This window comes from Pelodiscus sinensis, chromosome 5 (genome assembly GCF_052426305.1).
Source record: "Pelodiscus sinensis isolate ZL-2025 chromosome 5, ASM5242630v1, whole genome shotgun sequence".
NCBI lineage: Eukaryota > Metazoa > Chordata > Testudines > Trionychidae > Pelodiscus > Pelodiscus sinensis.
In genome coordinates, this window is record NC_143056.1 from 123,914,496 (window position 1) to 123,930,274 (window position 15,779).

Genomic DNA, 15,779 nt, shown 5'->3' on the forward strand with positions numbered 1-15,779 from the left:
TAAACATACATAAGTATTGGAGGGGTACCATTGGGAGCTGTACTACCAGATTTACCCTGGAGGGAGATTAGAGAAAATTCAATAGAGCAAGGGGCTATCATCAGCTTTTCCAAATATTCTCTGTGGGGACACAAAGGAGAATAACGTTTATGCTTCCGACATTGCACACGGCCCATTCTCACCTTCCCTTCAGCCTGCCTAGTCTCCTTCAGCTCCCCCAGCTTGAACTCCAGACACGTGCAGGACTTTGATGTATCAGGGACAATGTCACAGAAATAACTGAGTCATCTTTCCATATGGACATGAAAAATCTGTACTTTAGTCTTGATCCAAAGTCCACTCAAGCCTAAGGGAAACTTTGCACGGACTTTTTGATCAGGTGTGGGATGAGAACTGGTAAAGCATAGTTGTTCTTTGCCCCTGCCAATTAGGGATGTTAAAACGCAGGTATTTAACTAATTGAGTAGTCGATAGCATTTTTATCAACTACTCGATTAGTTGATAGCCCAGCTCAGTTGTGGCTTGTGCCGGACCCCAACTCCTCCTGCCTTTTAAATTGCAGAGCTACAGCGGGGTTTGGTCCCGAACCTGACATGAGCCAGAACTGAGCCAGGCTGTCTGCCCAGGCAACAGTAGCCCCTGTGTGCAGGGGTCCCAGCGGGGATTTGGGACCTCCCACACACAGGGACTGCTACCACAAAATAGCCCCTGCCCACAGCTGCCTTTGATAGAGGCAACAGCAGGAGCAGGGATGGGTGGCACCGTGGATACAGTGCTGAGGGGACCAGCTTTTAAGCCGGCTCTCCCCAGCACCAACTTCTGCTTCCTGCCCCCCTTGCTGCCTCTGATACACAGGCAGCAAGGGGGGCTGGGGAATGCGAGTAGTCAACTTGACTTCCTGACAAGCATTGACTTATCCGGTAGTTAACTACTCCTTTACATCCCTACGTCCATCCTTTCCCTGTCCCTTACACTGGAACAAGTAGTGTAGTTGGTACAGGGGCTGGATGAGACCTCCTACACCTCATGATGAAATTCTTAGCTGGTGAGCCACAGCCAGAAAAAAAATGTCCCCCTAATTTCACTAAGATTTAGAATGAACAATCTGAGAAGAAAAACATAAAAATATTTATGTTAGTGTCTAACATTATTTATGCAGAAACAGCTGGATCAGAATATGTCAATTTCTGTTAAGAAATGCTCAGAAGTTTCACTTGACTAACCTCAAAGCACTCACAATAATTCTTAAGACACCCTGAGCGCTTGCAATTACATCCTTTGTTGTGGCGAGGTTTAATATCTCCTAGTTTCCCTTTCCCAATCTTTGGTAGGAAAGCTTCTGGGTTTCTATCAAGACAAGCCTAGAATAAGAAATGTTTGTATGTATGAGAGACATTCACAAACATTTTCTTTATGTAAAATACAAGATCAACTGTGCTTATGAAAGAAGTAGTATTCCTCAGTCTCTGAGGTAGGTCAATAGACTCGTGCATCTGAATCTGGATATCTCAAGTGTAAAGAATTCCTATCACATAACTCAAAATTCTGAGCTGATAGGACTCCCTCAAGGGGACCAAGTGCTGTCCCTGTTATGAAAAACATTAGTGATTCTTACTCTCTCCAGGTCACTTAGGATTAATTTGATACATACCCATATTACTCTTAATAAATTATATACTATGGCTCAACCACTAAACCCTAAAGCTCTCTGCAAGCTGAAGCCACTGTCTCCAGCAATAAAACATTTTGTGTACAAACCTTGAAGCCACTGGTATTTGTCTGAGGAGGTTTCATATGATATATAAATATTGCACTAATGGATCTTTCAGTTGACTTCAATGGGTTTTCAACCTAGCCTTAAGATTTCATGGCACCCAGTATTTTAAATGTAACAAGCCCCTCACGAATCTGAGGAAAAGGGACAGCAGAGAAATTGGTCTCTCTTCAGCACATTGATACACTAAACTGAAACACTAACCAAATATATTCCCCTAAATATATTCTTCAGGATGCACTCTGAAGTAGCAAGGAGAACTTCAGGCACCTCCTAGAAGAGTCCAAACATCTCCAGCTTTACCATCCAATGAGCCAAGCTGACACAGAAAGCAGTCCAAGGACTATAATGAAATGAAGTGCCATGGCTTTGTGTGATCAGATGTGAAAAAAACTCTGTCTGATGAGATCAGCATCAGCTACTACCAACGCTGCTCACAGTACTTAGAACCATACTGGAGATTTCCTGACAGTTGCACATTAGGAGCACAGACCAAGTAATACAGCTACTGCAAAGCACCTACTGACAATAGATTTATTTTATGTTACGAATTTTACAAAAACTATCTAGATAATATGATTCCCTAGTAACAGCTGACACAGATATACAATATTGCCTTTTTTTTTTAATCTTTATTCCACACAAAGGTCAATCAAAGACTCCATATTTGAAGGTAACCTTCCTTCCAAGAAAGCAGGGTTTAACATGGCTGCCATTAAAGTCTTACATTGCTACATGAGTAATATAGAAAGACTAACAAAAAGCCCTGTAAGATGCTCATACCACTGAGCTGTTTGGATCTGCCAGGATGGATAGCAAATTGAATATCAATTTCTTCTGTTTGATTTTGAGACATAACAAGTTTTTTCTTCCAAGTGGAAAACTTTTCTTAATTTCATAGATTTCATAGAATACTAGGACTGGAAGGGACCTTGAGAGGTCATCAAGTCCAGTCCCCTGCCCCCATGGCAGGACCAAATATTGTCTAGACCATCCCTGATAGACATTTATCTAACCTACTCTTAAATATCTCCAGAGATGGGGATTCCACAACCTCCCTGGGCAATTTATTCCAGAGTTTAACTACCCTGACAGTTAGGAACTTTTTCCTATCGTCCAACCTATACCTCCCTTGCTGCAGTTTAAGTCCATTGTTTCTTGTTCTATCCTCAGAGGCCAAGATGAACAAGTTTCCTCCCTCCTCCTTATGACACCCTTTTAGATACCTGAAAACGGCTATCATATCACCCCTCAGTCTTCTCTTTTCTAAACTAAACAAACCCAATTCTTTCAGCCTTCCTTCACAGGTCATGTTCTCTAGACCTTTAATCATTCTTGTTGCTCTTCTCTGGACCCTCTCCAATTTCTCCAAATCTTTCTTGAAATGCGGTGCCCAGAACTGGACACAATACTCCAACTGAGGCCTAACCAGCGCAGAGTAGAGCGGAAGAATGACTTCTCGTGTCTTGCTCACAACACACTTGTTAATTAAATTCTGATATGCTCCATTTCCCTGTCATTTTTTGAAGACATACATCCCAGTTTAGTTAAAATAGTACTGCTATGGTTCGAAAGGATGAAAAGGCCTATAAAGTGAATGAAAATTCTTAACTTTTTAATTAAAAAATAAATACAGACTATATTCCATTTCATCTAGGTTTTAAATCATATGATTTTAAATTACAGAATTTTAAGCCATAACAAAACCAAACAAAATACATATATATTTTTCCTGTGTGAACTAGATACATATTGGATTTTTATTACCTTAATAGCTTTAAAGCGCTCAGTTTCATGAAATGGATTGTTGTAACAATTATTGCAGTTGCAGTTGTTGCAAAAATCACCATTGGCAAAGCAATCACAGTATCTGTGATTAACAAAGCAAAATATAAAATATAAAAACCCCTATTTTTCATCATTCTCCTGTTTCAAGAAAGAATTTCTGGTTATCAAACAAGAAACATATACATCTCATACACAAACTATATCAGATGCTTAGTTGTGTCTCATACATTTTATAATCTAGGCAAAAAAAAAAAGTTACAAACCTTCTTGTAACTGTTGTTTGAGATGTGAGGCCCAAGACTTTAACAGGGAACTATATATATTCACGGAGCATAGATCCATTAATGGCTATTAGCCAGGGCAGGGATGGTGTGGTGGGCAACCTGCAGGCCACACGCAACCCATCTGCGTTCCACGTGTGGCCCACGAGATATTTTGTTTACTGTTGCCCACACGCAGGGTTGCCAGATTTCACTGGTTTCCATTCATGTAGTTTTTTCCCTATTGGTATTACTAAAGTGACACTCATGTAAAGCAAGGGCACGTGAAGACAGGTACATGCTGGTTTCACAGAACATAGACTGTAAGAGCTGTGTGCCCCCCCTGCATGCAATAAAAGAGCTGATACGGTTCAATTGGCAACATCTCACAAATTCTAGGTAAGTAAGTGCAGTTAGCAAAACTACCCTATCCCAGGAGACTGTCTTCGTAGCACAATCTTGTGGCCCACTGAGATGAAGAGGGCCACTCATGCAGCCCACTCAGTAGCCTAGGTTGCCCCTGACTGCCATAGCCTCTGATTGTCAGGGCTGGTAATGGGCAACAGGGAATGATTCCCTATTCTGTTCATTTTCTCTGGGGCATCAGGCATTGGCCACCGTTGGAAAACAGGATACTGAACTGGATGGACCTTTGGTCTGACCCACTATTGCTGTTCTTATGTGTTGCTCATGTCCATTCTAATTTGGTATGCAAGAACTGTGTGCATGTCAGTCAGAAGACTTTTCCCCAGCAGTATCTGTCAAGTCAGTCTGGGTATCCCATAGGGTAGCGTCTTCAAGGCTCTCAATATAGGGCCCTGCCAAACTCTCAGATCCTTCTTGCTGCCTATTCAACAGAAGAGTAGGAGGATAGGTATTGGAAAGGACACGAACAACACATCTTGAAGAACAACAATTATAAGAAGGTTAATAACCGTTTTTTCTTTGAGTGATTGTTCATGTCAGCTTCAATTTGGTGATTTCCAAGCCTAAGTTTGGAAGGCAGGGTTGGAGCTTAAATGTTCACTGATTGAAGCACTGCTATACAAAAACTACATCTTCTCTGGCTTGATGGGTAATGGCATCATGTGATGGTAGTGTATGAATGAAGAATCACATCACCACTCGTCATATTTCCTGGGTTGGAACTTGTTCCAGGAACATCATTGACTAAGCCTGTGACCTGGTGGACAGTGCTGTAAGCAAAGGTGCAAGTATTTTCCCCAAGTTGTAGCATTCCCAGATGCAGGATGTGATCTATAACAAAATTCCTTGGGAAGATATGAGGAGCCTTTTCATTCCGTCCACTACCATGAAGAACAACTGAATGGACTTCTGGAACGGCTTGGTTCACTCAATATAAAAATGCCCAGCGAACATCCAGCGAGTGAAATCTTTGTTCCCTGCAGTTTGCATGTGGCTTAGGGTAGAAACTGGCAGAAAGATGTCCTGGTTGATGTGAAATTGGGAGATAAAACCTTAGGGAAGAATGCTGAATGTGATCTGAGCTGAACTTTGTCCTTATAGAACACAGTGTATAAAGGCTTTGATGTTTGGGCCTTCAGTTCAGACACCTTCCTAGATGAGGTTATAGCTACCAGAAATGGCAGCTTGTATGACAGATAGGGTACATCTAGACTATAGGCTTTTGTCGACAGAGGCTTTGTCGACGGATACTGTCGACAAAGCTTCTGTCGACAAAGAGCGTCTAGACTACATCCAGTTCTGTTGACAAAGCAAGCCGCTTTGTCGACATGACAGTGTAGACGCAAAGGACAATGTAGATGCAATAACGCCTTCTGTCGACAGAACTCTGTTGACAAAAGGCATTATTCCCAGTAGAATGAGGTTTACCACCATCAACAAAACTGCCAAGTTCTGTCGACATTATGTCGACAGAACTTGGCGGTAGTGTAGATGCAGGTATAGTTTTGTCAACAAAAGTCCACTTTTGTCGACAAAACCCTGTAATCTAGACACACCCATAGAGCTGAAGGCATGTCTCCAGAAGTTCAAAGGACAGCTCTGCCAGTCTGGAAAAGACCAGACTGAGGTTCTGGGCTAGGACTGGCTGTCGGACACATAGATATAGCCTGTTGAGACCTTTCAGGAAATGGCTAACCAAGGGCTGGTTGGGACTGGCTCTCAGAGCCTGCATGGAAGGCAGAAATGGTGGCCAAGTGAATCTTTACTAATGTCATGGACAGCCTCTGATGCTTACAATAAAGGAAACAGTCCAGTGTAAGGAGTATGGGCATGAGTGTTGGAGACAGTGTTTTGCTGACCAGATTAAAAATCTCTTCCACTTGACCAGGTAGACAGCTCTGGTGGAAGGCTTCCTACTGCGAAGTAGAACTTGTCTGATTGTGTCTAAACAAGCAAGTTCCACTGGGTTAAAATGATGGTGCTTCCACACATGAGGTGCAAAAATGATTTGAAATGCGGGTGCTAGAGACAGTCATGATCTTGAGTTAACAAGTCTGGGAAGAGTGGCAAGAGGACTGAAGAGATATGTACTGGTGTTGGCAGGACCTGGCTGGGGCTATTAATATTACTGAAGCTTCTTTCCTCTGTACTTTGAGGAACACCTTGCAAACAAGAGAGATGGGAAGGAACACGTATAGGAGGTGGTCTCTCCATGGGAGGAGGAAAGTGTCCAAGGTGGAGCCCAGGCTGTGATTCAGGAAGAAGCAAAATTGCTGACACTTCCTGATGCATCAGGTGGCAAATACATCTATCTGGGGAAACCCCCACTGTTGAAGATGGAGTACACAATGTCCGGGTGCAGCGACAACTTGTAGCCATGGAGCAATCTGCTGAGATAGTCCACCAACGTGTTCTATACTTCAGGAAAGTATGATGCTCGCAAGGGAAAGGAATGAACTACACAAAAATCCCACAGCATGAGGGCTTCCTGGTACAGAGGAAAGGAGCATGCACTCATGTTTGTTGATATAACATCACGTAGTGCTATTTGTCATCGCTGTTCAGCATATAAGGTCTCTCTGCCAAGTGAGCTGGGAAAGTCTGACATGCTAAGTCAGGGGTGGGCAATAATTTTTATAGGGGGGGGCCACTTCACAAATTTTGGTAGTGGTTCCCAGGCCAGCTCTGCCCCCAGAAGGGGTGGGGCATCAGATAGAAGAGGTGGGGCCTAGGAAGAAAGGGCGGGTCCCTCTAGGCACCGCATGGTGGGGAGAGTAGGAGACTGCCATGCTAGTGGCACCTAGCGCCCAAAGGGTACTGACAGCCATTTTGAACAGCTGACGGTTCCCACTGGTGCCACACATGCCTGGCAGGGGTAGGAGACTTCACGTACACCCCCGTGAATTGGAGCATGAAGGCAGAGTAGCACATGAAGTCGCTCTCTCCTGTCCTCTCCAGGACATGCAGTGCCTAGAGGGAACAGCTGGTCGTTCCCTCTAGGCGCTGTGCGCCCCTGGCAAGAGGAGGGGACTTCGCATGCAACCCTGCCCTCAAGCCTTGATTGACCTGGGGGTGCGGGTGTGGCAGGACGGGTCGCGGGCCAGATCAAACAGCTTGGCAGGCCAGATCTGGCCAAGGATTGGGCAAGGGAGAGTCACAACCCTGTCAAACTGTCCTGAACCAGATCATACACCGAGGCTAGCCATGACTGTCATCTTTGGAGTCTGAGCCTGGCATGCTACATTACAAAAGTACAAGCAGTCACGTGTCCCTGGAGTTTCAGGCAATTCCCATTTGTGATTGTGTGGAACTGCCAGAAACTTCAAATGATATTGCCTATTAGGGCTGCTGGAGAGGACCATGAGGCCTAGGACACCCCCTACCACAGATTCTACCTATTCCCACTCCTGCTCCACTCCCACTTACCTCCACTGTACCCCTTACCCACTTGGTTCTGTCCTTCACGCTGATAGTAAGCCCAGGGTGTCCAAAAGGGTCATTGTGTCAGGGGTTGTCACTGGGCTGACCATGGTACCAGAAAGGGGTGGCAGTCACACCAGGACCAGCACCTCTGCTCCTGGTGCTCTCAGAGTGATAGCATTCTGCCTTCAACTCTGAGGTCTCTGAGAGGGAAGATCATGGAGGAGGAGTAGTGCTCCACGGTGGCAGTGAGCAATGCCTGTAACTGAGGGACTAGAGCAGCTCCCCAATATGAGTGGACCATGATGGGGAGTGGAATGTTGAAGATGGACAGCACTACACCCTCGTTGCTGGCTTGCTTCTTGACAGGATCTGGGGTTGGCCAGTCATTGGCAACATGTTATTCCTCTGTGGGGAGGACTGTGTTGTGCAGTGTATAAGATCCTAGGCCACCTTGAACACTTCCAGTGTAGAAGGGAACTGAAGCTCTCAGCAACACTGGTTTGGGAAGTGCTGAGGGTCAGGATTCCACTGGACACCTGAAGGGGCATGAGTTGACGAGACCCTGGGAGGTGACAGGGGAAAGTAACATGGCCCAGTTTGTGTCTCCCAAGGCTTGGTTGAGCTCTCTGGTCTCCTCTTCTTCTGGGGCACCAGGGACTGAGACTGGTGACTCACAGAAGACTGACTGTGGAGTTGTGGCAGTGTTGAGTCTGTTTGGAGCCCTTCCTCAGTACCAGCTCATGCACTGACAGTGCTGGACCATTAACACACAGATGAGCAGGTGCTGGGCTTGGGCTCTGCTGACCTGGAGTCGGACTGTGGTCACTGTGCAGCCTCCAAGAGGAGGATCTTGAGCCTTTTCTCCCAGTCTTTTAAGGTCCTGGGGCAAAACCCCTTACAGATCCTGCACTTCTTCTGGTGACACTCCTCAAGGGAAGTGTGAGGGTCACTCCTGGGAATAAATTTGCCAGAGTGCTCATAGAATTTAAACCTTGGTGACCGAGGCATGCCCTGGTGCTGGAGGAGCACTGGAGGGGGAAAAGCCCCCAAACGAAGCTTACAAATTATAACTAATTGCTATAACTATTAACAACAACTATATACACCAAAAAGTGAACATTGCCAAGAAAGCATTTGCTGACACAAGAGCAACAGAATGTTCTAGTTAGCTGTCATTGGTGGTAAGAAGAAACTGAAGGGGTGGTGGATCAGCAGGGCCCTATATCGAGCACCATGAAGGCATGATTCCAGGCTGGCCTAAAGGATACTGCTGGAGGAAATCATCTGGCTACTGTGTACGCAGCATGCACCCACCAAATTGGAATTGACATGAGCAATCACTCAAGGAACATAATGACATAATGAAATTGTATCAGCATCTCTCTCTGTGTATATATACACACAGGGAGGGAGAGAGAGAGAGAGAGAGCCTCAAGTATACAGAAACTGATACAATTTTATAATCTTTTTGCCACATATTTAGCTTCAAGTTTTATTCTTCAAAATTCTGGACCATATGCAGTAGACATGCACATCTCTGGGCCAGATCCACAGGTGGTTTAAACAGGCAAAGCTACAGTAACCAAATTGGGGTTCACTAATTTACACCCACTAATGATCTGATTTGACCCTCTCTGGTTTTAATTCAACATACTACAGGTTGAACCTCTCTAATCCAGGACTCTCTGGTCAGCAACATCTGTGGTCCACCAGGACTATGGATGTTCCTTGACCAGAGAGCCCAAGTGGTTAGGAGTTGGGTTAGGACCTGGTTGGACTGGGAGCATGGCAGGAGGCTGACGTTCAGGTGTCCACCTGGGCTGACAGCAGAGAAGCTGGCAGGAGTGGGTCCAGCAGTCAGCAGGGGAACCCAGCAGTTGGGGGAAAGTCTGGAGGCCAGCAGCAGAGGGGCCACCATTGACCTCCCCTGGTCCAGCGAACTGCCTGGTTCAGGATTTGTCAGGTCCCGAGGGTGCTGGACCAGGTAGGTACAACCTGTAATTCTGTATTTTGGAACACGCATGTATTCTGTTTTGCATTTTTTTAAGCTTTGCTTTTTCCAAAATAAACTTAGCTCATATTTCATAATGAAAGCTTACTTACAATTTCAAACATTGAGATTTGGTACAGTTACATGGTTTTTTAGACTTTGTATCCCATGAACTAAGAGGCAATCTATAAGAATTAAAGAAAAAAAACTATTAGATTATATTTGAGAGTAAAATCCTATGAAAATTAATTATGATTTTTCCTCAAAAGGCAAATACAGGCATTTTTAGCATCAATAATATTTAAAGATGATTTGCAAATACAAAATGATTAAGAAAGAGTCATTAGCTAAAGAATTACATGCTAAATTCCCCATAGTTAGATTTAGAGTAATCAGCACATAAATTAACTTTTTAAATGTACACATTTTATTCTTTCATGTCCCCGAAGTACAAATCACTGCTTCCAAGTGATATCTCACATGTGCTATGCTGGTAACATCACATCAGCTATTCTATGGAGTCTGCTGAAACATAGAGCAGGCCTATAGGATGGACTGGGAGATGTAAGACAAACATCTTTTCTGAATTTTTAATATACAGGCAGTCCCCGGGTTACATGGATCCGACTTACATCGGATCCCTACTTACAAACGGGGTGAGGCAACCCTGCACTAGCTGCTTTCCCCCAGCAGACCAGAGAGACGCAAAGCTAGCGCCTCCCCCCCCCCCCCCCCCCAGCAGACCAGGGAGACGCGGAGCGGCTTTTCTCAGCAGACACCTCAGCTTGAGAATAAAGGACTGAGGGAAGTGAGGTGTGGGAGAATAAAACTGAGCTCTGGAGAAATGTTTGGCTAGAGTTTCCCCTACAATATGTACCAGTTCCGACTTACATACAAATTCAACTTAAGAACAAACCTACAGTCCCTAACTTGTACGTAACCCGGGGACTGCCTGTAGTACGAAATAAACAAATGCCAGACTTTTGAACTATTTCAGAGTTGAAAGAAAGGAAAGAACCGTGGATGTGATTGGGCCTGTGGAAAGGTGATGTGGAGAGAGGAGATTCTAGTTTTTACTGAATTTTCAGCCACAGTTCTATTGAAGAATTAGAGTATGGGATAAATCTGCAGCATTACAAAGAGTTTTTCAAAGTTTGGAGAAGAGAAGGAAAAAGATATAGGTCATGGCTTCTGTAAAGGGAAATTAAATAGAATCCTTTGAAGGGATCAGCAAATATATGAACAAGGGTATCTCTGTGGATACAATGTACAGGTTGGACCTCCCTCAACGTGCACCCTCAGGACCTAACAAGGGGATTTGCTGGACATGGGGAGGTCCCTTCCAACACGGCCTGTGCTGTCCTGCTGCCCCAGCTAAGGCTCCAGCTTAGCCCCACTGCTGCCTGCCTGGCCGTGGCTGCCGCTGGGGTTGGGGTTGGAGCTTCATAGCCAGGGATAGAGCTCCACAGCCGGGGCTCCCTGAGCTCCAAAGCTGCCGTTGTAGTCCCCAAACTCCATGGGGGGAGCCAGAGTTATGCAGCTGCCACTGCTGGGCCCCCACTACCTCCTGGCCGCAGGGCAATAGCTCTCTGCTGCACTGCCTGCTCCTCTGCACCCTGCCTGGCTCCTGGCTGAGTCTCCATGCCCCCTTCTTCTCCCGCCACTCCTTCCCCGTGGCCCAACCTCTCTATACCTGGACTCCGTGGTCCAGGAACACCTGTGGTCTGTTGTCGGACCGAAGAGTCCCGGTTAAGGGAGGTACAACATACACTTGCGCTTTCAGAAAGTCTTTGACAAGGTTCCTCAACAAAGTTTCTTAAGTAAAGTAAACAATTATGGGATAACAGGGAGGCTACGTCTACATTGGCCCCTTTTCCGGAAGGGGCATGTTAATTTCAGAGATCGTAATAGGGAAATCCACGGGGGATTTAAATATCCCCCGCGGCATTTAAATAAAAATGTCCGCCGCTTTTTTCCGGCTTTTAAAAAAGCCGGAAAAGAGCGTCTACACTGGCCCCTATCCTCCGGAAAAAGCGCCCTTTTCCGGAGGATCTTATTCCTACTTCAAAGTAGGAATAAGATCCTCCGGAAAAGGGCGCTTTTTCCGGAGGATAGGGGCCAGTGTAGACGCTCTTTTCCGGCTTTTCTAAAAGCCGGAAAAAAGCGGCGGACATTTTTATTTAAATGCCGCGGGGGATATTTAAATCTCCCGCGGATTTCCCTACTATGATAGGTGAAATTAACATGCCCCTTCCGGAAAAGGGGCCAGTGTAGACAAGCCCGGAAGGTCCTCTCATGAATCAGTAACTGGTTAAAGGGAAGGAAAAAGGAATTAATGGTCAGTTTTCAGAATGGAGAGAGATAGCAAGAAATACTGCAAATTGGATTTTTTTTTATTTACCGTATCTTTAAGTCTTTAGAATTCACATGGGGAGAGGCGAGACACACACATCCCTGCACTCCTCTGACACAGGGAATGGGACCTGACCCTCCCTGTCCACTCCTGGCCAGCACCTTGGACTGGAGGGTCTTGGACTTTCCCAGGGTGCCAACTCAGCCAGTGGCTGTGGGGGAAGGAAGGAGCCTACTAGCCAGGCTGTTGGTGAGCTTAGCGCTCCAATCAGGAGCTGGTTCTCTACAAAGCACTGGGAGTGGGACATGCTCCATTTGTGAGGAAGGGGCAAATCAGGGACAGGACAAAAGAGGAAGCATGTTAAGGGCTGCAGAGGTGACAGGTAACTGTCAGCCGCCTAGTGCCAGCCCATACTCACCAGCCACCACAGGCTGCAGACCCTGCTGGCCAAGAGCTGACATGCAGTGGGAACAGCCAGTCCTGCACACTGCAGCTTTGCTCTGCCAAAAGCCTTGCACATCCACTCCCCATGTTGGCCACTGGACCCCTCCATTCATTACTGGTAGACGGATGCCTGGTGACCAGGGATCCAGACAGAATCAGTTGTGATGGGGACAGAAAATATGAGACAATTTACCTTAAAAAAAAAAGTTGGGACACCTGCAGGCGAGTTTAAATACGGGACTGTTCCTTTAAAAATGTGACATCTGGTCACACTATCAAAAGAACATACTGGAATTGAAAAGTTGCAGAGAAGAGCAATAAAACTTGCATATGAGGAAAGATTAAAATGACTAGGGCTTTCTAGCTTGGAAAAAAAATGACCAAGGAGGGCTATGACAAAGGTCAGTAAAATCATGAATGGTGTGGAGAAAGTGAATAAGGAACTGTTATTTACCCCTTTACATACCACACCCAAAATTAATAGGCACCACTAAGAGTGGATTACAATTTTGGATCCACCACATGGCAGCAATACTTCCTTCCATCTGATATAGTGAACCAGCCCAATTCATACGCCATTATTTCCCAGACTTACTCACTTTGTTCAAGAGAAATCATCATGTAACTTGCTAATATCCTAGGCGTAAGTTTCACCTTGGGAAGATGATAACTGAAAGAAATGTCTCTGAGATAAGCAAGAGGATTGCACAATACTGGATTTGTTTCATTTTAAGGATCTCAGACTGCAACTTCATCTTATTACTGGGGCATTTATCATTGATGGAACCAATATAGCATTGTAGAGTAAGACAAAGAGTGGTTGAAATTAAGTGCTCCACATAGAGCTGAACAGCAGATGCCACCATTTGCAGAGTGCATACAGTGTTATGTCCTGTCCCTTTATATGTTTGAATATTCCCCTTAACTCCAGTGCAATTTTTTCTCTGTATCTATCTCCATTAGTGCTGGCTTCAAATTGAACATATTAGTGATGAAGAATTTTTAATCTCATGAGTGTTCAGTACTGATGAAGACAATTATCATCATTAAAAGAAAAAAAGTTCTTCTAGACTCAAGAAGCACAAGATGACAAACTGCTTCTTTTTGCTGCAGGGACTGTGAGAGAGAGAAGTAAAATATAGAATTGAACAAGGGATAAAGGATTCTGAAAATACTGCTGGATTTGTGCAAATAAAGTTCTGAGAAAGAAGCAAGCCGCCACCTTGGCTGACTGCTAAGGTTGCCAGGTGTTCAGTTTTGAACTGGGCAGTCCAGTATTTGAGCTTTCTGTTCGGGAAACAAATTGAAAAAATATAAATGAGAAAACATAAACATCCGGTATTTTCTAAATAAGAGGTAATGTAGATTGTGATGTAATGTCAAGTGTGTCTGGTATTTTTGTTGAAACCATCTGGCAACCTTACTGACTTTATGCAAGCTGGCAGAGAGAGGAACAACCTGTAACCTGGGCTAAGGGTCTTCAGCCAGCAGAGGGAGCACAACAGAAGAGATGGATTAAATGCAGCTAGTGTATAGTAAAAGAAAAAAGTTTCACTGTGAGAAAGAAGATCTTCGGGAAATGTAAAGTCCAATAGGAGAGCAGAGAAATGGCAACTTTTGTTGGCAATGTTGGTGAGTTGGATGAAAACCAGAAACCATGAATGATGTACCTTGAACATTTTGAGCCATGTGTTGCTTGCAATTCAATTTCAGATAGCTTCAATCTTGCTGACAGTAACAGGTTCAAAGGCATGCAGACTGCTGTGTGACCTACTGTCTTCAGCTGTGCTCTGATCTGCCACAATTACTGCAACAATGCAGAATTTTTTTTCTCTGATCCCATTGATGCCAGCATAACAATATTGGTTCCATCAGTGATATTGGGAAGGTGACAAGTCCACAGTACAATTTGTTGTTGCCCTAAGGATGTTGTCAGAACACAGTCAGTTCTGATAAACATTAAGGCTACGTCTGCATTGGCATGATCTAGCATGAATACTCTTTAACGTAAGAGTTCTTGCGCTAAAGTATTTGCGCAAGACAGCATCTACACTGGCATGTGCCTTTGCGCCAGAGATGTGCTTTTGTGCAAGAGCATCCGTGCCAGCGTAGACACTCTCTTGCACAAGAAAGCTCCGATAGCCATTTTAACCATCAGGCTTTCTTGTGCAAGAAATTCATGTTGCCCGTCTACACTGGTCTCTTGCGCAAGAACAGTTGTGCAAGAGGGCTTATTCCTGAGCGGGAGCATCATAGTTCTAGCGCAAGAAGCACTGATTTCACACATTAGAACATCAGTGTTCTTGTGCAAGAACTCCCTGCCAGTGTAAACAGGCAGCATGTTTTTGCGCTAAAGCGGTCGCTTTGGCGCAAGATCGCGCCAATGTAGACACAGCCTATGTGATGCCTTATATGACCAATTTGCCTCTGGATTACTCAATTACAAGATTTGGAAAAAATTACTGACTGTGTCAGAAGGCTGGTGAGATAGCAACTGTCATAGAGACTACGGAAAAGGATTTGTTGAAATTTAATGTGAATCAAGAAGTTAATCTCCTAGGGTACGTCTAGACTACATGCCTCTGGCGACAGAGGCATGTGGATTAGACTACCCGGCATAGGAAAATGAAGCAGCGATTTAAATAATCAAAGGCATTTGTCGACCTCCCAAGTATGCCTCATCAGTTGTTCTATCTTTGAAGGAAAGTATCCACCATTATCTGTCAGATCTTGAATTGAGAACTCAAGGTGAACTGGATCAAGAGCAAGGTGATAACAGAAGCACCCAGAAATCGTCAAGAAACACTGGGCAGATACTCCAAAGTTTTTGAAAAAGTTGGATAGATGAGCAACATGTCAGTGAAGCTCATTGTAAAGTGAGGCATACTTGGGAGGTTGACAAATGCCTTTGATGTCAACCGCTGAGCATCTAGACTACTGCGCTGAGCTGACAAACAGCTGATTGGCTCAGCGCGGCAGCGATTTAAATGAAACGGCGATTATTTAAATCGCCGCTTCATTTTCCTATGCCGGGTAGTCTAATCTACATGCCTCTGTCATCAGAGGCATGTAGTCTAGACGTATCCCTAGATTGGCAAGACAGAGGGTCATGGGCGCTTAAGAAGCTTATGAAGACTGAACCTAAGAAAGGACAGAAATTGGGAATTCATTATGTGGAAAGAGATGAGATCTAGTTATTCAGATCAAGACCTAGCATGACATTACTTATCAGAAGCTAGGGTAAGAGATGCTATCTTGGTCACACTCTTGATTGAGAGAGTTCCTGCAAGAATGCATCTTGATACTGGAGCTACCATTTCA

General features: G+C 44.7%; 1 protein-coding gene across 1 annotated transcript in view; it reads right to left on the reverse strand.

Moving 5' to 3' along the window:
* The window catches only part of TESMIN (testis expressed metallothionein like protein), a 62,030-nt gene that overhangs the window by 10,362 nt on the left and 35,889 nt on the right, over positions 1–15,779 (reverse strand). Inside the window, exons 9-11 of the mRNA XM_025188935.2 lie at positions 9,775–9,846; positions 3,542–3,644; positions 1,224–1,361 (exon numbers count right to left, since the gene is read on the reverse strand). Coding sequence (XP_025044720.2) covers positions 1,224–1,361; positions 3,542–3,644; positions 9,775–9,846 — 313 coding nt within the window. The remainder of the gene's footprint in view (positions 1–1,223; positions 1,362–3,541; positions 3,645–9,774; positions 9,847–15,779) is intronic.